At 39.3% G+C, this 21,894-nt stretch overlaps 1 protein-coding gene across 1 annotated transcript in view; it reads left to right on the top strand.

The window, feature by feature from the left end:
* syne1a (spectrin repeat containing, nuclear envelope 1a) overlaps window positions 1-21,894 on the top strand; it is a 122,530-nt gene that overhangs the window by 36,559 nt on the left and 64,077 nt on the right. Inside the window, exons 46-67 of the mRNA XM_059512842.1 lie at window positions 134-341; window positions 762-874; window positions 1,099-1,304; window positions 2,534-2,695; window positions 2,837-3,110; window positions 3,401-3,573; window positions 4,274-4,583; window positions 4,685-4,849; window positions 7,040-7,399; window positions 8,479-8,615; window positions 9,916-10,093; window positions 11,827-12,009; window positions 12,452-12,595; window positions 13,630-13,785; window positions 14,951-15,115; window positions 15,265-15,437; window positions 15,549-15,702; window positions 15,872-16,015; window positions 17,107-17,271; window positions 17,393-17,710; window positions 17,810-17,965; window positions 21,522-21,692. Coding sequence (XP_059368825.1) covers window positions 134-341; window positions 762-874; window positions 1,099-1,304; window positions 2,534-2,695; window positions 2,837-3,110; window positions 3,401-3,573; window positions 4,274-4,583; window positions 4,685-4,849; window positions 7,040-7,399; window positions 8,479-8,615; window positions 9,916-10,093; window positions 11,827-12,009; window positions 12,452-12,595; window positions 13,630-13,785; window positions 14,951-15,115; window positions 15,265-15,437; window positions 15,549-15,702; window positions 15,872-16,015; window positions 17,107-17,271; window positions 17,393-17,710; window positions 17,810-17,965; window positions 21,522-21,692 — 4,215 coding nt within the window. The remainder of the gene's footprint in view (window positions 1-133; window positions 342-761; window positions 875-1,098; window positions 1,305-2,533; window positions 2,696-2,836; window positions 3,111-3,400; window positions 3,574-4,273; window positions 4,584-4,684; window positions 4,850-7,039; window positions 7,400-8,478; window positions 8,616-9,915; window positions 10,094-11,826; window positions 12,010-12,451; window positions 12,596-13,629; window positions 13,786-14,950; window positions 15,116-15,264; window positions 15,438-15,548; window positions 15,703-15,871; window positions 16,016-17,106; window positions 17,272-17,392; window positions 17,711-17,809; window positions 17,966-21,521; window positions 21,693-21,894) is intronic.

The following is a 21,894-nucleotide window of genomic DNA, read 5'->3' as shown; positions in this document are numbered from 1 at the left end:
TATTATGATGAAATTCACAAGGATTTATCCAGCCAACCAGTTAATTTCAAGTGGGGGCCTTCAATGCTTTTTATTACCATGTAACATTCAATTAAAAATGACACACCTTGTCTTTTTCTCCCTGTTCTGTCAGGAGGTTGAGAGGTCACAAAAGCAATTAGAGGTGAGTCTGGATGTAGCAAGTGAGTCTCTCAGAGCACTGTGCAGAACGTATCCAACTCAGCACCTGACTCTGTTGGGTGATGCTGTCTCCCACCTGGTCAAGTGGAATGAGGAAGTGACACAACGCCGCAGCCAGATCTTGGGGTCTCTTCAGGATGCTCTTCTGCAGAGCTTCAATGGTGAGTGTAACAGTAAATCATATTAAATGAATGAATAGTACAGTTAAGATAATTCTTTAGTATAGGGACCAATTCTCACTTGTCAGTTATAAGACTATAAATTGGATTTCAAAGGTCCTTACTATTAAAATGGCTCATGAATAGTTTATAATAGATATTTTATTTATTTATGTTTGATTGAAATGATACCACACGACACTTCCTAAAAACATGACTGCCATACACCTGTGCCTCAGATGCTGCCTCTCCCACTGACATTATGACTGCTCCTGGTGGAATTGGTTGAGGCTGGTTACTAAGACAACAGAGAGCTGTTCCATCCATACACACCTACACAGTCCATCTGTCCGCATGCAGCTACAGCTCACATATACTTCTTCTTATGAACTGTCATTCTCTTTCTGTCTTTCCTTCTGCTAGAGAAAGCACATGCTTTTCACTGTTGGCTGTCTGAGTCGAGGGCTGGAATTGAGGACTGCTTTGAGCAAACAGGAGATGCTGTTGCTATTTCAGCCAAGCAACAAAAGCTCAAGGTAGCGTCATACAACAAATGACTCAGCCATGTAATAAAACATTGCACCAGAGCATAGCAATAAGGCAACTACCAATCAGTAGGGAAACAATGATTTCAGACCTCCAACTAATAGAGGATTATTCCATATTTAAAATCTGGGATTAGGAGCCATTTAACATTATTAATAACAATGGTTCATTCTGTCCCTCAAGTAATAGGATTCATTTATTCCCTCATATTTAGACAGCAGTAGAGGAAGTCATGGAGGGTGAGGAGCGCTTGGCCCGTGTTTGTGAGGATGGAGAGAGACTCCTCTTGCACCTCAGCAAATGTGGGACTGGAAGCATACAGGAGCAACTGGACTCTTGTCATTATGCCTTGGATTCATTTGTCATGGATTGCCGACAGCGCATACGGGCCCTGGAAGAAAGTGGCAGCCTATTAAATGGGTAAAATGTTCTCCCTGAGCCTACGATCTAAGCTCAGACATATTCATTATATCTTGACTATTTACAAAATGTCAAGACAAATAACATCATACCCAAGAGGGTGGAGATTTAGGAGTATGGACAATATAAATATTGTCACATTTACCATTGATCAGTGTAATTAAGCAGAATTTTACAGGGATTTCTGTAGGAAATAATAGTGTAGTTTCCCTATGCAAATTTCATGTCAGATTCAAGTTTGCTGAACCTTGACACAAAATGTTTCTGTTATGGCCAATAGCTAACCTATTGTTTTGTCTGTGTCCTCTGTGTGGGTGGAGATATGTAACTAGGCAATATTGCCAGAAATCTCAACATTTTATATATAATTTATTTAAAAACAAAAATATGTACATTTTGTCATGATTATTCCTGTATTTCACACAAAAGCAGTAAATGTGACTGCATCTTGAGAGTTAAAGTTAGGAATTGCTTGTCAAATTCATCATTTGAAGTGTTTTCAGTTTCCTGTTATTAAATCAACCAGGCAGGAATGTTTTCTGGGTGAGTCAAAGCACAGAATTCATCAAATTCTTTGCTATTCTTTGCTGTTTTTCCTACCTAAGTGATGTAACTTCCTTGAGGCAGATGTAATCTAGGAACTGGCTTTTGTTATTTAAAGTGTATTATAAAAGGAAACACGATGTAAAGTGTGATTAAGGTGAGATTTTATATATATATATATATATCTATATATATATATATATCTATCTATATATATATATATATATATATATATATTATAAAAACAATACACCCAAGACAAAAATGTTCTGTTAAAATTTAAGTTAGATTAAACAAATTGAAAAGAAGAAACACCTGCAGTATTTATTAAAAAATAATCAGTTTTTGAAGTTGGGGTGTATACAGTACCACCTGTGCGAATGGCAAGAAATTATAACATCTGCTCAAGACAAAATAGTGAAATAATTTTAAATTCCCCCATGTTCCCCTTATTATGATATTGCGACCAAGAACTAATACGATTTGCATCTTTTCAATATATTTTAGACCAGTGGTCTAAATGATCTTGTCCCAGATAATAATGAAAGACTGTCCTATCTGTAGCCTATAATGTGGTACAATGTGACAATGACCTATTTATCCATCCATGTACTATACTGTGAATGGAAATGAAATCAGATTTGATAGTATTTTAAGGTAAATCAAGTGTACTTGTTCTTATTAAGGTATGAAATGCGTGTGGTGGAGATGAGCGACTGGCTGAAACAGCTGGAGCTGAGGCTGAAGACAGATGCTCCTCAATGGGGTGAGAGTCAGTCTGCAGCCCCCGACTGCTCAGGAGAACTGAGAAGAGTGGAGGAAATCCACAGAGAGCTGTTGATGAGGAGGTACATATGGACAGGCTGTGTGCATGTGTGTGAGAAGAATGTTCCAGATATAAGTGATCATTTTTGTGTGTGCATGTATGTACATATGCTTGTGTATCCATCACGAGCAAATCTGAGCTGCCTTTATCTTTTATTTCACAGGGCATCTCTTGAGCGTCTGTGTCAGTCCTCGCTCACAATAACAGAGAGAGGATCTAGATCAGAGAATGGTATGGCAGCAGAGTTGCTCTCAAACCACCAGGATTTGCTGCAGGAGGCCAGGAGTCGAGTCCGCAGCCTGCAGGAGTACCAGACATTTGAGGAAGGACTAAAGGCGGTGGAAACCTGGCTAGAGGATGTTGAGAGGAAGTTAGAGAAACTGGAGAGCACGGAGGGGAATAAAAAGGAGGTGGAAGAGAAACTTGAGCGAGCACAGGTACATGCAGAAAAATTGTAGGAAACAACAACTGGAAAATCCACACATTTTGTGATCTAGGGACAGAGATTTATGAAGAAAAGACATCATTTTTGTATAAGATCATAAAAATAGAATTAGCATCAGCAATAATTTTTGGCCATTTTTGTCCTGTCACCCATGAAATATGGTTTACATGTAACACTCAACTGACATTTCCCCAATACTGTTTAAGGGGAAGTCATATTTTTAGAATGGCTGGCCTGTATCTGTACAGTAGCTGTAACTTGTGTTTGTTTCCTCTCATCCAGGATATCCTGCTTATGAAGGGAGAGGGCGAGGTAAAACTCAACATGGCGGCTGGGAAGGCAGAGCTGGCCATAAAGAGCAGTGGAGAAGTGGAACGAGGAGTGATTTGCTCGAAGCTTCAGGAAGTTGAAGACGCATGGGCGGCACTGCTTTTGAGAGCTATGAGCTGCCACAGGTAACCTGTTGGTAACTTGTTAAATGACCATCATTGCAGAAGTTTAGTTCAATTGACAGTTGCATTTAAATGAAAATAATGGAAACATCAGTAGTAATATAATTACCAGGGCCATTAAGGTATTTTCGGTCAAGAGCGATAAGAGTGGGAGCATAGTGGTTTGTTTTTAAATTGTTAAGTGTGCTTGACAGCATGTACCAGGCACCTGCGCTTTTATTCAATTAAACTCATCATCACTATGGTAACCAAGTTATTATCTGGCTCTATCAGTTTCAATTTACACCAAGGGTGTAATGATGGAGCTGTTTTTTTTAATTATCTTGCTTAATAATTCGGTCATGGTTTGATAATGGGGTTCTTGCTGCTGAATTGGAAAATTGTCTGTCTGTCTGTCTGTCTATCTATCCATCTATCTATCTATCTATCTATCTATCTATCTATCTATCTATCTATCTATCTATCTATCTATCTATCTATCTATCTATCTATCTATCTATCTATCTATCTATCTATCTATCTATCTATCATTCTCGTTCTATCATTCTATTTATCGTTCTATCTTTCTGTTGCTCTATTTAGTATTCTATCTTGCTAAATATACTGAATAATATATATTGTAAAAATTGCATGAATAAAAAATCCAATTTTCTTTTAAAAGGTCACATCTCTCTCTTCCTCTTATCTGTCCTTTGTGTTTTAGTCGATTGGAATGGACGGTTAATCAGTGGGATTTGTTTGTGGAGTCTCGTGCACAGCTGCAGAGATGGCTGGAGGGAGTAGGGCTGGAGGTTAAAGGTCCTCTTGAGCCCCAGCTTGGACTCAGGGAGAAACGAAAGCAGTTGGAGAGACTGCGCTTGCTGTCATCAGATGTGGAGGACCACCAGGGAGCTCTGTGCTATCTGGAGGAGAGTGCGGCTGAACTTTACAAACGCACCGGTGACCCCATCTTTAAGGAGGAAGAAATGGTTCTCCTCAGGGCACAGTCTGAGGATGTCAAAGCTGCAGCAGAGGTGAAGTATTGTTCATGTTTAGAGGATAGTCGTAGTGTAATAGTTATATACAGTGTTTATGTCCAAAGTAAATGAGTTAATTACTATTTGATCTAATTTAGGAGAGAGTCAGGTTGTCAGAGGATGTTGTTCTCGAACATAAGAAGTACATGGAAACAATCAGGGAGCTCACTGATTGGCTAATGGTGGTAGGGGAGGAGCTTCAGCAATGCTCTGACCCATCCGGTGACTCTCCAGCCTTAAGTCGGAAGTTGACTGAAGTTCGGGTAAGATAATTAAATGAAAGATTATTTGAAAAATTATCCTAAAACTTTTTACCTCTTTCTTTATAACTATAAAATATAGTATAGCATGTCATACCACTGAAGATGTTATTTTGTGTCAGACTCTCATTTGCATTATGTTTTATGTAGTCCACTTTTGTGTACATTTCATTACATTTTCATAATTCCGCAAAGCTTTTAGACATTTATTAAACATTCCATTTTTTGTGAAAAAGCTTGTCTTCTCTATAAGGGTTTTTCAACAACCTCTGTGGAAAATGATAGAAAGAACCTGCAAATAGTTTTTTACTCATTTACAAACATCATCTTTCACTGTGAATGGTGTGAAATGAAAAGAACAAATACATTCTTGGAAGCAGATGAGATGGTGTGAGACTGCATGTCAAATTATGTGAGACACTGATGATATGAATGCATAATTGCATTTCATCTGCACATATGATTATGTTAGTGTGAGTGTATAAATAGATAGAGAGATATTCGAAAACTGAATTCCCCGAAATAGAGAAATTAGTGAAAAGTACAGTACAGTTTACAAAGAAAACAGAACGTTAAAAGAATCTACAAAAAACGTAATACCCAGAATAAACAAAAATAACTGTGTGTATTAAAAGGTTTAAATGGAGCATTTGTTTGTTAAACTGTGAGTGTATGTGTGTGGTCGAATGTTTGCACATTAATGTGAGTAGGGCAAAAGAACTGTATGCTTCATTCCAAGGTCAGAGTTTCTGTACTACATGCACTCACAGGACTACAAATCAATGGATGCAGATTGTTAGATTTTGCTATTGTTATGGATCTGCAATATTTCTGTGCTGATTAGCTCATTATGCCGTCTGCTTATCTCCATAACACTTTGTGTGCATGTTTGATGAGAAAGAAAATCTCCATAACACAGGGTGTGTGTTTGATGAGAAAGAAAATGAGAGAAAAGTACCAGAGGCACTGAGAGAGCAATAAGAGGCGTTAAGGAAGGGGGGAAATTGGTGGGAAATTTCTATGCTGTTTGCACATTTCTCCCTGGATAATCAATGGCAGTCAGGAGAGAGTGGTAGATGTGATAAAGGATAATAAGACTACACAGCAGCGCTTTAAATAAATTATATTCAAATAAGTGCTTCCATCTCTTTAGCTTTAAAGCTGTAGTTTATTTTTAGGGATCATCACCTTAAAATTCCTACAATGGACATAAAGGTTTTTTAGAACAAGCATTTTTTTTGTGTGAGTGGAAAGCTGTTATGCCTGAAATAAATGTGTTATCTTTGCTTTCTAATTTTTTATAATCTATCCTAATATTTTTGTATGGTTAATGACTAAAATAAATAAAAATGAATATGTGATGCTGGAGCACAAAACCAGTCAAAAGTAGTATGGGTACATATGGGTCAAAATTATCGAATTTTCTTTTATGCCAAAAATCATTAGGATATTAAGTAAAAATCATATTCAATGAAGATATTTAGCAAATTTCCTACCGTAAATATATAAGAACTTAATTTTTGATTAGTAATATGCATTGCATTGCATTTTTAAAGGTGATTTTTTTGCACTCTCAGATTCCAGATGATGTACTCAATTTTTACATTTTGACTGGTTTTGTGGTCCTGGGTCACATATATTTTGTTTTCCTATTGAACGTTTAAATTATTATTTTATACTGTAATCTTCTTGATCTTTTTTAATTTTACACTTTTTTGAAACTGCAACTTTCTTACTCTGCGCTGCTATTGTATTTCATTTTAATTTTATTTAATTTGACTGACATTTAATTTCATTTATTAATAACTATTTATCAATGAAACATTTAATTGCAAAAAATAATATTTAAAAATGTATTTTACATTGGATAATACCTACTCATTGCTGAATGAATGCAATTCTAATTGCTTAGACTAAGTAAACAAGTAGATATTCATGTAGGGAAATGATGGTAATTGAGATGGATTAAAAAAGAGGGAGGTGGCAGAAAGGAGAGCTTCTCCTCTGAAGCGTGAGGAACAGATCCGATGTGAGAGTTTTTAGCGCGCTTGAACAGTCACTCAGTCTCACTGCTGTGAGAATCACGAGCGGCAGCGGCAGTACTCGGATAACAAGCAGCCACCAATGCCGCAGTTTCCGTAGCAACTTTACCCTCCCTCCCTCTCTCCCTCCCTCCCTCCCTCCCTCCTTCAGGAGCTGCTGGAGCGCGGCGCGTGCGAGGGGCGCGAGCGGCTGCGGCGCGTGCGGCTGAGCGTGGAGAGAGCCGGAAGGCACACGGCGGCTGCGGGCTGCGAGCTGATGGATGGAGAAGTGGCGGCGCTGGCGCGAGCGCTGCACCAGTGGGAGGGAGCATCACTACGCGCTCGCGACGCCCTCGAGACCGCCGTGGCCGCGGCGACAGAGGCCGAGCGGGAGCAGACACGGCTGACAGCGCAGTTGGAGGGAGAAATGGAGAAGCTGGAGGGCCAGCTGAAGGAGTGGAGCGAGGGACTGAGCAGCGCCGAGCGGAGGAATAGCGGAGCTGCGGCGGTGGAGGGATGGACGGTCGCCAAGGTAATTGAGAGAGATGAAGAGGGAAGGGGGAGTGTATAAGGTAAATGCTGTTTAATTACAGTGTATATTATGTAAGCTCTCACACGTACTGTTTGGAAAGTCACACAGTTTGGTGAACGATTTTATCATTTTGTAACAACACACTCATTTACAAGGTTATAGGCAGAAAATAGGCTAACATTTAGCCTATATAGTACAGAGCATCTATTTTTCCCCTTTCCTCTCTTGTTTATCTGTTTTCGTTATATGTCTGGATCTTTCTCATAAACTACATTGAGTCCTAATATGTTTTCCTGCTGCTGAGGTTGTTTATACTTCCATCTGCTTCTTACTGCTCAGATAATTGAAAAAGGATTGCAGATTTTTCCTCCTTCTTTACTTCTGTTTTTCCTCAAGTCCCTCAGTGTTTCCTTATTTTTTTCTACTTTCTCTCATTCCGTGTTTCCGGTGTCCGGACTTGTTTGTGTTACACGCTCGTTTGCGCGGCTCAAGCTCCTCAACATCTGACAGCTGACTCCCAATGGGAGAGAGAAGAGGAGAGGAGGCGGGGAAGAAGGAGGGGAGAATGTGAAAGGGAGGGAGAGAGAAAGAGTGGGAACACAAACGAGGGAACATGTCAAAGGCGAGGAAGAGTGAATGATAGCTGCCAAAGAGTGTGAAAGAGAGGGAGAACCACAGCGCGCGAAGTGGAAGACAGGGAGGAGTGAGAGAAGGAAGAGGAGGAGAGAGATTGAGGGAGGAAGTGTTCTATAGGGGGAAGTCAGGGAAGCATTTCCCTCTTGTTTTTAAAGAGAGGGTCAGGGGGAGGGTGGAAGCACAGAGAGAGAGAGAGGCACCGCTTTGGCTCTGTATAATCTCAGGCATGTTCGGAGAAGTGGGAAGGCTTCCTGGACTTGAAGAACAGAAATGCTTTTGTAAGAAGCCCTGTCTTGGAGTTGAATAGAGCTGTGTGTCAATGCTCAACTGTGTGTGTGTGTGTGTGTGTGTGTGTGCACAACTGTGCATGAAGAAGCATCAAACCGATAAATTAGATTTTAAGTGTTATTGACACTCACCCCTGCTTTGTGTGTTTTCATCAGGGTGTTCTAGAGGGGCTTCAGACAGCTGAAGTTATGGAGGAGAAGCTGAAGGCGCAGCTCAATGAGCTGTGTGGGTTTTCCAGTGATCTAGGTCTGCAGTCGGACAGAGTCAGCGCTCTCATCAAGCTACACAACAGGTGAGTGTGCCGCTGACATGAATGCATATGCATGAGGTTGAAGGTTTTTGAAGTCAAATGGTCACCACCTAATTTTATTTAGCAGTCCATTCCTTGGAAGCTTGTTTAGCCTTTGTAGACAAGTAGAAGATGGATGTTTCTTACAGAGGATCCCAAAAATGTCTCCACTGCTTATGGCATGTGGTTGGTTTAATTGTTTATCGACCTTAAAGATTTTGGATATTGTAAAGACTGTATGTTGATGAGCAGGGAACATATTAAAAATAAGCAAATAATTTATAATAATGTATAGCTAAAAAAATAATTGATTCAAATTAAAAAATATATAATGCTATTTATTCTAACATCTAATAATTAATATTATTTTATATTTATTTAATTTAATCATTTATAAAAAAGTAACATGGTTGTTTTTAGTTTTGAAAATACACTATGAAATGTGAAAAAAATTATATGTATTATAAATTATATATTCAGCGATTAATGCATATAATTAATTAAAAATAAATAAACTGAAGCCTAAATTAGGTGAAAATGTACTAAAGACATTAATTCAACCGTTATTTTCAGTGTTTATTGACCTCAAAGATTTTGTAAAAACTGTGTTTAAAAACCTAAATGTGTTTAAAACCTATTTAAAATAATAATATTAATAATAAAGCAAAAATAATTTATAGAACTATAGTTGAAAATAAATGCAATAATAGTATTATAAATAAATAGAAATAAAAAAAAGAATAAATTATTACAAAAATGTTGTTTGTTCTTTTTTATTTTTATATATATTCATTCATTAATATTTCATTGTTTTGTATGTTAAATACACATGCTTTATTTAATTAACGGAATACATTTACACATGCAGTATAAATTTAGTGCACTGAGGTGAATGAAAGGTTGTGATATATTGCACCTCAAAGTGCTGCATCTAAAGTGAGCGTTTCAGCTGAGAGCACCTGTCATGACAGCAGGCTTTGCCTCGTTAGCATGCTTTTCAGGTATAGCAGCAAAAAACATGCTTATCTTCCCTCCACTGCCCACTTCAACCTCATCCGCATTCGTGTGTGTGAGTGTGTATCTGTGTGCAGACATGCTACTGTATATTTATGTGTGCACTGTGCAGGTTCTGCTGCGTTTTCACTTTCTGATATCCAAACTCTCCCTCTGAGAGAGCCTGTCAATGAAACAGATGTCTGCTCACCTTGCGCTATCAGCCCCCCTACACTCACCCATTTTAACCCCCATCCCCCCTTTTCACCCTTTCCTTTTCTAAAACTGCTCTGTGCATCTTCCTCCCTAGCCTAAGCCTACGAGCCTCCCGGGAATGTCAGAATAAGGAGAAGCTGCTGGAACAACGCTTCCGTTCTTCTCTGCATGACTTCCGGCAATGGATGGTCAATGCCAACATCTCGACTGCCAAATGCTTTGACTCCCCTCATAGCATCCAGGATGCCTTCATCGCTCTCCAGCAGATCCAGGTGAGAGAGTGGAATGGTTGTGGACAGTATTCTGTCCAGGAGGGCACATCCTAACTGGGCAAATTTCAAGATTCCTGGAACACATCCGTAGCCAGGCCACAGCAGGTTATCTCTATTCCTGTCATGTAAAAGTAGCCAGATTTTGGCTACAGTGATAAAGTGATAGCCCATTCTCAGGTCCCATGGGCCAGTTTATGAGGCCACCATTCAGCCAAAGATGTGCCAGACTGGTCTATTTATGACTTCAATTAGCACGGTAGAAAACTCATGAGAGAGCACGGAAAATGCACAGTAATGATGTATAGCTATGATGAAAGAGACATAGTTAGACCTGGACGGAAATCACCTGAGAGTTCTGCAGATTACCTAAAATATCTCAACTTTCATTTCTTTAATATTTTGGCTTTTTATTTCTATCTTCTCATAATAGTGTAATTGTCAGTGGTTCTTAACTCCCAAAGATGGGTCACTGGTCTGATCTGTTAAAAAATAATGGAAAAAATAAAATGCAATTTACCATATTAGCTTAAAAGGGAGGAGAAAACACTTTCTGTATCTTTTGTAGTAGACATCAAAATCTTCAGGGTCCGTGTGCCTGATGGATTTTATTTTATTTTGTTTTGTTTTGTTAACCTGTTCACGTTCACCGTTCACATCAGAAATACTGTCTCATTTAAATAAGGAACATTCATCTTTATATTTTCTTGCTACTATTTTACTACTTTTTACTATTTTAAATGTATTGAATTTTTTACTTCTTTCAATTTATTTATTCATTTTGAGCAGTTAACAGTTAGAGGTGTAATTTTTTTTTTTTATTTAAAAATATATATTTAATGCAATGTGGTGACAAATTTTTAAAAAGAAAAAGAAAGGACAATATATTTACTCTCTGTCTCTTTTGTTATGGACATAGAAGACTTACTGTAACAATCCAATCAGTATTTTGCCACAGATTCCTCTGTCACAGTTAGCTAGACACATTAGGCAGATGCCAACATGTACAGGTTACATGACATGTCCTCACCAACCAAGACGAAATACAAGTTCACTTGCAATGAGGGTAAACATTATTTGTTTTGACCACAGTGTGTGGTTATTGTGGAAATTTTTTAGTTGCTGAGACCATAAAACCATTAAAATTCAATTTTTACGCTTATTTTGGCACTGTATTCGGTCACCACTTGCCGTCCAATGACAAATATGGGTCCTCAAGCAAAACCAGTTCAACCTCTTTTTAGCATTTGTCTCCATACATAAATTCATTCCACAGAATACTGCACATATTTTCTCCACAATCAGCAGAGAAAAAAAGCACAGATCAGCACCGACTCTGTGTGCTCCTAGATGTAGCATAGATAACAATAAAAAGGGAGATGTATGAAGAAAGATGCAGAACAGGGTTACTGAGAAGGAAAGATGGAAACAACGCTCCTCATTTTTTATTTACCATCAAATACATTTAAAATGTGGAACAATGTTTCCGCATGGCTTACTGCCCTGAACCACCAACACAGCGGCAGACATGCTTTGGGTCATACATAATTGCATCTGTACCGTTTGAGTGGAGAAGGACAGAAAAAAGACGGGACGTGCACGCCTCACAGATGGTGAAAGATCCCTGCTGGGTGGCTGTCAATGTCTGGACGTGACTCATTGCACTTGCTGCCCTCTGCTCTGTGATAGTCTACTTGTGTCTGTGTGTCTGACGTCTTGCTCATTCTGCTCCACAGGAGTTCAAAAGTGACAAGGAGCAGGGCCAGACCAGACTGAATGCTGTCCTGACCTATGGAGAGCAGCTTAGTAGCGTGATGCCTGCCGACAGAGTGCAGGCGATCAGGACCAAAGTAAATGCAGCCAAAGATGACTGGAAGAGCCTGATGGATAGCTTACTGAGAAGAGAGACGGCCTTACAGGTAGAACTGCATAGAGAGGAGTACATTCGTTTCTGCATATTTTATGTATAATGTTTTTTATTTTATTTTAGTAGTAGAGTAAGCTTAGTAGAGTTTGAGTAAATTTTTTAAAGACATCTCTGCATATTACTATTTTATTTTTAATACCACGCTCACATTTTTAATAATTAAAAGTGTCTCTGCAAATTTAATTTAATTAGTAACACTTTAGTGTAGGGACCACTTCTCATTATTAACTATTTGTTTGTTAGCATGCCTATTATTGACATATTGGCTGTTTATTAGTGCTTATAAAGCTCATATTCTGCATTACCATATTCTACATCCCTAATCCAACCCAATACCTACATTTAACAACTGTTAATAAGCAACAAATTTAAACAAAATTAAAAACCTTATACAGCTTAAGGAACATGTAACGTCTATGAACATGTACTTTTAGGTCTTGCAGTCTCAGATGCTTGACTTTGAGGCAAGTGTGGAACCCCTTCAATACTGGCTGAACAGGTCTGAGATCAGTGTGCAGGAGAGCAGCGCTCGCCTCCATGACCTTCCTGCCAAAAGACTAGAGCTCTCCAAACTTCAGGTAAACCCAGATAGCCTTACTGACTTATTTATACTTATTCATAAGAGCTTTGATCTGCCAGAATGAAATCAATCACTTCTATTAAGATTCTTGTCCTCACTGACTGTACCTTGAAAATCAGTGTAATGTAATTTTTTGACAGAAGAACATTTGATTTATGACCAATTGGTTATGCATTGAACATTTGGAGATTATTAAAAACACATTTTTCTTCTTTTCAAGTCCTTTGAACATAATCTAGCTGTTTAAACATGTAATTAAATGATCAGATGAAATCAGCTATAACTGTGGCAGTGGATTTTTCAGTACTTAAGCTCAATTAAATGAGTTGAACAGAAGAAGGATCTGCTGGAGATAATGAAATAAACCATGTCTGTCAATGATGATTCCGCTGAGTCAAGCTTTTTGTCACATTTGAGGATTAAGCTGACATGCAATTAATTTCTCACTCTCCAACTGCTCTCAAAGAACAAAACCCCCAATGAACAATTTGACAATAATATGAATGTAGAATAGAGGTGGTAAAGATAAACATTTCTATTTTTGCCTTATCACAAGATCGTTCATCTCTATTTTTGTATTGCTTTGTCGCCTGCTGGTCCCTTTTGTCTGCTCTGTTGGCAATTACATTTCCAACAGTGTATCTGTACAGTGTGTGGATGTCCTCTGAGTGATTATCCATCCCCTCCCATCTCCCCTTCCCCTGCTTTTACCCACTTTCCCTCTTAATCCCTTTATCCCCAGAGTGCACCCAACATGATAGACTCTATTATCATGAACTGTGTCTGCCTAACTGACAATTTCACAGTCTGCTCTTTTTCCATCTAGAGAAAAGAAGCAAGAAATTTGCTTGTGGTGGTCTTTTGTGCCCTAATGTATTAAGTGTGTTTAGTAAAAGTTTTTTATTGTTTGGAGAACGGGACTTGTCCACCTCAGGGGATGTGTTCAAAAGCTCATGTTGGCTTTTAGTGTGGTTTTTCATGGCATGAACAATCGTCATTATTCTTCTGTGACCCCTGATTGCACACCCTCAGACGCTGCTGGAAGAGATGCGCTCCAGAGAGTCTGAACTTGCAGAGCTGAGAGGGCGAGCACATGGCCTCTGGGAGGGTCAGGGTGCTGGGAAGAGCTTTGTGCATCAGGTCTGCCAGCTAGCTGCATGCTACTTGGCCTTGAGCAACCTGATTAAGGTAACCTCCTTTACCTTTCTGTTTACCTCATCAGTCCTGTGTTTGCCCTTTCATTATTACCACTGATTGTGATGAAAGTTGAGCTCATTATTAATGGCCTGTTGAGATCTATTAGGAGAGTTACTATATGCTTTACATTTTTCATTGTTTATTTAACTCTCAGTAACAGGTTTAGTCTGAAACTGTAAATGTTTTCTATATAAAATGCTAATTGAAAGTGGTGAGTTTCTATTGATATGCTTTTATTTTGGAGAAAGTCATTTGTTGCATTTGTGCATTTCTTTTCTCACTAGTTCGGATGAATTCAATTTGTTTCTATTTTCTGGACTGATTGTCTACATTGTCTATCATTTAAAATTTTGCGGACAGAATGGTGATTTTTTTACATTTAAAAAACAATACAAATCTTCAAAAGTGATTGTAAAGTCATTAATGTTGCAATAGAATTTCTCTAGTTAAATAAATGCTGTTCTTTTAAACTTTAAATTTATCATAGAATCCTGAAGAAAAATGTATCAAGGTTTCCACAAAAATATTAAGCTGCATATCTAATTTTTAAAATATATTAATATAAAAAACAGTCATTTCAAATTTGAATTTTTTACTTTATTTTTATAAAAAAATCTGACCAACTCCAATCTTTTGAAAGGTTGTGGACTTTATAAAAAAGCTAATTACTTAGGGATGCATTGATATTACATTTCAGACTAATACCAATAATTCTTTCCAATTAATGGCCAAATAACCAATAAATGTCATATATTAAAGCTCTGTATTATTTCATTAATAGATATTAAAAGAAAACACAAAAAACTACACTGCTACTGCTAAGTGAATTTAGGCATTTCAACATGAAAATGTACAGTATAAAAAGTTTTTTGACATTTGCTAAATAACGTAATATTAACCAAAAATAATAAATGTTATTAAAATAGCGAGAATTAAATCACTCCAAAAGGTCATCTAAATTTAAAATTAGGAAATATGCACAATTTAAATATACAACTGTTAGATAACAATAATTAAATGATTTGAAGAATTGAATAAATTATTTTTGTAATATTGTATCATTTATGTGCATATTTAATGACACCTATGTAAAAAATAGATTTCATTTGTCCAGTCTTTTACTCTAGTCTTGACTTCTCTTGCACCGCTTCTGCAGGAGAAAGTGTCAAGGGTAGAACGAGTTGTCGGGGAGCATCAGCTATTTTCAAAGGGCCTTCAGGAACTTCAGGACTGGGTTTCAGAGTCCCAACAGGTCCTCAAGACCTGCAGATGCCCCACATCTGACAAGAGTGTGCTTATCTCCAGAATGGGCCAGCTTGAGGTACATTGTCATTTAGTATACACATTTCCTGTTTTACAGGTGTTGCTAAATCATAAGGACAACCTTCAAGGGGTTTGGCGCTCATAAATTAGTTTGTACGTTTCATTTGTACATGTTGAGTGTATAACAGGATTTCTAATTGATTGCAGACTTTACTGGCCGCTTGTCAGGGGAGAGAAATCCAACTAAAGATGCTCATCACCAGAGGGGAGTCTGTCCAGAGGAACACCTCGGCTGAGGGTGTACCAGTGGTTCGCAAGCAGATCCAGGACCTCAAAGACTCCTGGGAATCACTCTTGTCAACATCCATACAGTGCAAAAGGTCAGAAAAGTCCTGTCTATCACTTTTCTTTATCTCGATTTCCTCAGATACGTGTTCATCAAGTGTCTGAGTGGAAGTAGTAGTTGTCTCGTTTATGTGTTGAATTTACAGCCAGCTGGAAGGTGCCTTGTCACACTGGACCAGTTACCAGGAAGATGTCTGTCAGTTTGAGTGCTGGATGGAGCGAGTAGAAGAGAGCCTCGGAAACTCCGACAAACACTACGCAGAAATGAGGGACAAGACAGCCAATCTAGGCCGTGCTAAAGTAATTCATACATTTCATATGCATACTTGCACAAGCATATATAATGTGATTATAATATCATAATTTTATACTGGATTTGTTATTTAGATAACAGTTGCTTATTCTTACAGTTCTGTTAAAAATTTAAATCTCAAAGTATTAATTACTTTTATTGCTATGCTCTGTACAGCTCCTCTATGAGGAAGTTCTTAGCCACTCTAGCCCTTTAGAGACCATTGCAACTAAGGGTTCCAACATGACTGAACATACAGCCACCCAACAGGAGATCCAGAAACTCAGTGAGAGATATACAGCCATTAAAGATAAAGCCAAGGTAAGCCAAAGATGTCAAACTGTAGGCAGCAGACCAGTGCTTACATTTGTTTTGAGTGGTCAAGAAGAATTATTCAGCACAAACTAATATGATGAAACCAACCAGTGGTTATAGAGTGCAACAGTAGAGTCTTGCCGACAGGGAAATTGATTTTTAACAATAACATAAATATTTAAGACCTACAATAAGCTTTGAAGTTGCTGAGCAATGTTTTTAAAGAAGCCATAAATCAGTATGATTTACACTTCATTTTTAAAAATAAAAAAATGTAATAACCACATTTCCAGTGAAGAGCTACACCAAATATTACCCTGAAAAGAACATTCAGCAATCAGAGAAGTTTCTGTTACCATGGAAACAGAATAGCCAAAGAGCTAAGCTAAGCTGCAACCTCCCGCTCTCTCGTGAAGCCAACAAGGTAAAGTAATTCATCGACTGGCCGCTAGAGTCTGGCTGCAAAAGGGAGTCAATCCAATAGGCTCCCCATTTTAAAATGACCAACTTTACAGTAGGAAAAACATGGTTACATACTGGTTCAAAAAATGAGTTTGATATATATAGCTAATTTTGCCCCTCAAGACAACTGTGAGGGGGTGAATTTGTTTTTATAACTTATCCGTTTAAATTATATTAAGCCTAAAAGTTCTGCAGTGACAGGTGGATTGCCGTTGCTGTCACCGTCATCGAGCTAGGTGGGCGTGGCTTCAGCAACCAGCTCCCGCCTTTTTGCCCAATTTTGATTATCCGGGAGTGATGCATGGTGACGCGCTGCCAAGATGGCGATGGCCGGCTCCGCCTATTTTTGCTTCACAAACGCTCTTCGGAAACCTGTGTGTGTCGTCACGGACACTACTGTATGTCCATGGTTTTTATACAGTCTATGAGCTAAGCAGTGACCTCCCAGGATTGCACATGAAAATTATATATGGATCTAGTTGATGTGGTTTGTGGCTCAAAACTCTTTATTTAAGTTTTTTATCTCTGTGGAGAAAAAGAATGGGTAAAATACTTCTGGAACCAGGCAGCAGCTAAGTTTCTACTTATTGTGGAATTATTATAATTTGAAATAATATACTCTGCTGGTGTTTCAGGCTGCTGTCAGTAAGGCAGAAGAATTGGTTCTGCTCCATCAAGAGTACCAGCGTGGGCTTCACATGTTTGAAGACTGGCTGGAACAGGAGCAGAACAGTTTGGCCCACCTCTCACCCCTGGATGAAGATGTAAATGCTCTGGAAAACACGTTAAAAGAACTGCAGGTTAATATATTAATAAATTAATATAGGTAAAAAAAATTTATGGCTTTAATATTATAGGATAGAAATATTCTGCACTACCTAATTTTTACTTTTTGTTCTTTCTGTCTAAAAACATATCCAGATGCTCCAGTCTCATTGCCCTAAGGGACATAACTTGCTCAGCTCAGTTCTTGCCAGTCGGGAAAGAGTCATTCCATGGGGTGCCCCTCAAATTGAGGATCGGGCTCTGGAAACTGCACAGATGGAATGGCAGAGCTACCAAGACCGCCTCGGCGAGACCAAACTCCAGGTAGAGCAGGCTCTTGCAAGGGTTCAGAAACTAGAAGGTGTTTTCCAAAGCTTAGACCAGTGGCTGGTTGACATAGAGCTCAAAGTTAAGGTGAGGAGCCACCGTCGCTCTGATGTCACTGCAAAAGAGGCACAACTTCAACACCTTAAGGTATGATGCATTATACGTCTGCCTGATGGTTTCAGATTTATAGTACTATGGTTTCATGTAGATATGTGTTGATCTTTTCCCATAATTCCCTTATTTCAGAGGTGGCAGATTGAGGCTGCTCAACGTCAGGCCGAGGTGGAAGGCCTTAGTACTCTTGCACAGCAAGTCGTCGAGGATGCTCATGTCAGTGGTCGGATCAGTACCAGGGTTACCCAGCTCACTGCCCGCTACCACGCCTTGCTACTACAGATACAGGCAAGTCAGCCTCGTACATTTGCAACTTTGATGTACTTGATTATTTCAGGAAAGTATGCAGCTGCCTTTTACTACTTTTTCACAAATAATGTGGATAAAATAATAATTTTATAAATGTAATCATTTTCTATCACTATTTTTATCTGTTGGCATTTGAATTGTCCTGTTGATTATAGAGACACATGCCATTCATATTCATATTGCAGGTTCTTGGATTTTTCTTTTAATTCTGCTCACACAGTGTGAAAAATACAATTGACGCTGTGGTTTTACAATCTGGGTGCCTTATTTTCCATGGATTGAACAATATCCCTAACTAATTATTCCTCTGATTTACACTGGGGGGCTCAGTTTTCTCCCCAAAATCCTCACTCAATCTCTTTCCCAGTGCTATTGTTAAATGCAATTTTTTCTATTGAAATAAAGCTCAAATAAAATAAATTATAAAAGTAAACTTAAAAACTTAAATTAATATTAGAAATGTTGTCTTGGCAACTAAACTAACTGAAATAAAATAAGTTTCAACAGAAGTATTAAATTACTAAAACTGATATAACTAAATATGAAAACTAAATAGTAATACACACTCCTCAATCCAAGAATAGTAATACAGTCCTCAATCCAAGAACACAGGGTATATACAATACTGGGAATGGCAGGAAACACATGAACATAACGAGAAGACTCGACAGAGACAGACTGCACAGACTATGACTTAAGTACACAGGGAAATGGGGATAATTAACTAAACTCAACTGGAAACAAATGATGAACTAATCAGGGAACCTAATGGATACGGGAAGGACTGAATAAGAAAACACAGAAACAGAATTGGGTAAAACACGACACAGAACAGCCCTGAATCCTGATATATCGCCCCCCTCCCAGCGAGGTGCCAGGAGGGGCTTGGAGCAGGAGGAGCCCAGCTGGACCCAGGACACAGCTATAATGTCGACCCACGGTGGAGCCGACGAAGGAAAAGCCATGGAGGTGGAATGGCCACCTTCTCCAGGGGGCCAACCAATGGTGGCGGAGCAGGTGCCAGAGGAGCTTGAGGCGAATATGGGCAGCCGATGAGCCAGGGTGACGGGGAGGATTTGGAGGTCCTAGGCAAAGCAGATGGTGCCGGCGACCGATGCGAAGGTGTGGGAGGCTGTGGTGGAGCCGAAGCGACAGAGTACTGAGGAGGAGCTGAGGGGATAAAGGAGCCTGATGGAGCTGAAGGGACGAAGGAACGAGGCAAAGCCAGAGGAGTGGAGTCCCGAGGCGCAGGATGGTCGATGCCAGACCAAGGCGGAGCTGGAGGGATGAGGGAGCCTGGCGGAGCTAGTGGACTGCTAGGCCACAGCGGAGAGGAGGGAACTAGGAGCCATGGTGGAGCCGTCGGGTCCACGGGCCAAGGCAGTGTCCAGGTCTTAGAGGCTGGAGTCAAGGGAAACTGCAGCCACGGTGATGCTGGAGGATGGCAGTCACATGAAGCTTGCACCACATAGTTTGTAGGATAAGGGCAAGTAGAGGGGCTGCCAGATGACAGCAGAGGAGGAGGCAGGAGAGGGTAAGAGGGTGGGCATTTATGAGCCTCCGGGCTTTCAGACCAGAACTTTGGAAGCGGGAGCCCTCTTCTCTTCATTTTGGCACTTTCGCCGCGCCATACTCTGCTCAACCGCGGTGCTAAGGGCAGAGGTCCTCTGTCCGCGTCTTTCTCCCACGTGGTGGCTCTGTAGCCGGCTCTTGCACCTGGATTTATGTTATGGCCTCCGGCTATGTGGTGACCGCTCTCTCTTGCGATGGCTCGGCGGTTGCGGCAGGCTCTGGCTCTCCATCAGTGATGTGCTCGGGCTGATGATGAGCGCAGCTGGGTGATGGTTGACTGGGCTCTGGGTCTGGAGTGCCACCAGCGAGATCCCCCTCGGGACAGACGGTGACTGAGGATCTGTGTCTCGCCAGTGTCCACTCTACGAATGTGGCGAAATTCGCTCGAGGGCCTTCCTCAGATGACGGCACTCTGTATGCAGAGTTTAAACTGGTGTCATAGAACACACAGAGCATGCCGTCCGGGTAGCTGGAGAGCTTGGTGAGCACCTAAAATAGTCTGGTGTGGCGCTTGAATGATCTCTCCCCCTGCTCCAGCAGGAGGAGATATTCTGGACGAAAGAGGGGATCCATGGAGGAACACTACGGAAACAAAAAACTGAGGGAACAAACACGGAAACACAAACGGAGGGTAGACACACAGTGGTTACAGTTTTAGTTTGGGTCTTCTGTCACAATTTGTGATGGTGAGGAACGATGGAGACGAGGAATAAATGAAACAGTCTGTAATCCAAGAACACAGAGTAGATCCAACCCTGGGAATGGCAGGAAACACATGAACAAAACGAGTAGACTCGACAGAGACAGCCTGCACAGACTAGGACTTAAGGACACAAGGAAATGAGGATAATTAACTAAACACAGCTGGAAACAAATGTTGAACTAATCAGGGAACCCAAATTTATACAGGAAAGACCAAATAAAGAAACAGAAACATGGGCAACAGTAATAAATAAAAACCAAGCTAATAAAAATACAATCTAATAATAAAAATACATATAACAAAATGAAAATAGCTCATTCAAAATATTACTAAATACTATAAAAGTATTTAAATAATGATAAAAAACAGTTTCTAGCGTTTTTCTTTGCATTGGCATTTTAAAACTATATTTTCACCCCTTTTCTTCCCTTATAATTCATATTAGCCACTTGTTATATGTTTTTGAAGTACAGAAATGCAATAAACATTTTATTTTTATCTGGAAAAATTATTGCAGTTATTATTATTTATCATTGTTAAAGTGTTGTTTGTTTTTAAATTTGCTAAATAATGAAACATTTTCAGTTCAATTAAATGTGAATTTCTACTTGATATTCTGTTACTAAAATGACGTTTCTTTTAATAAAACCTGGTGTCATTGACTCACCTATCACTTTGCTGCCAAAGCAGACCAATGAGTATAATTTCTCAGCCATCTAAATATTGGAAGCTATCCAACCTGGTAAACCATCTCCTGTGACCCTCTGTGAAAAAAAAAACCTACACACTGGAAAAATCAATGTTTCACACACATTGAGACCTTAGCTTGTAATTAAACAATATAGGATTCAATCTCGCACATCAATCAATGCTGCTTTTGTGTTAACAGCAGAATTGTTTTTAACACTTGCTGTAACACCTCTCCTTCCTGCCCACTTCTCTCTAACATGCACACACACCCTGGTTGCGACACAGAATAGAGCGTGTAATTATTCTGTGAGAAACAACAGGCCGCCACATGCACTGCAGTCAAGAGCTATTATGTCTCTGCAGATAGGTGTGCGCTCGGCACAGCGCAAAAGCGTTAATTGGTGCCACGTGCATGAGGGATCTGCATGTCAACTGAAAAATGCGGCAAAATAGCTTAGCCTCTGCTAGCTAGTGTGCGGCATTGGATCGATCAAAACACTTTATGCTAATGAGACAGAATTCTGAGTGATCTTACCAGTGAGCCTTTTGATTTATTCTCCCATCATTCAGGATACACTCAAACAGCTCCAGGAAGAGATGCAGAACATCACAGATGCTCAAAATGCTCTCAAGACCTTCTCTGATTGGTTAAGCACTGCGAGGAAGAATTTCAAAATCGTTACCGAAAGAACAGAGGCTCTCGATCGCATTACAATGGAAAAGAAAATGAAGAGGCTAGAGGTATGGCCTAGTCAAAACACTAATGTTACTGGTACTGAACATTTTAAATAAAATTTTACATACAAAAGAGACTCAAACCCACATGTATATATACATACATACACACACACACACACACACACACACACACATATATATATATATATATATATATATATATATATATATATATATATATATATAAATATACATGTATATAAGT

This window comes from Carassius carassius, chromosome 27 (genome assembly GCF_963082965.1).
Source record: "Carassius carassius chromosome 27, fCarCar2.1, whole genome shotgun sequence".
In the NCBI taxonomy this organism is placed as follows: domain Eukaryota; kingdom Metazoa; phylum Chordata; class Actinopteri; order Cypriniformes; family Cyprinidae; genus Carassius; species Carassius carassius.
Note: the sequence above shows the minus strand (reverse complement) of the source record. Positions and strands in the feature narration are given on the sequence as shown.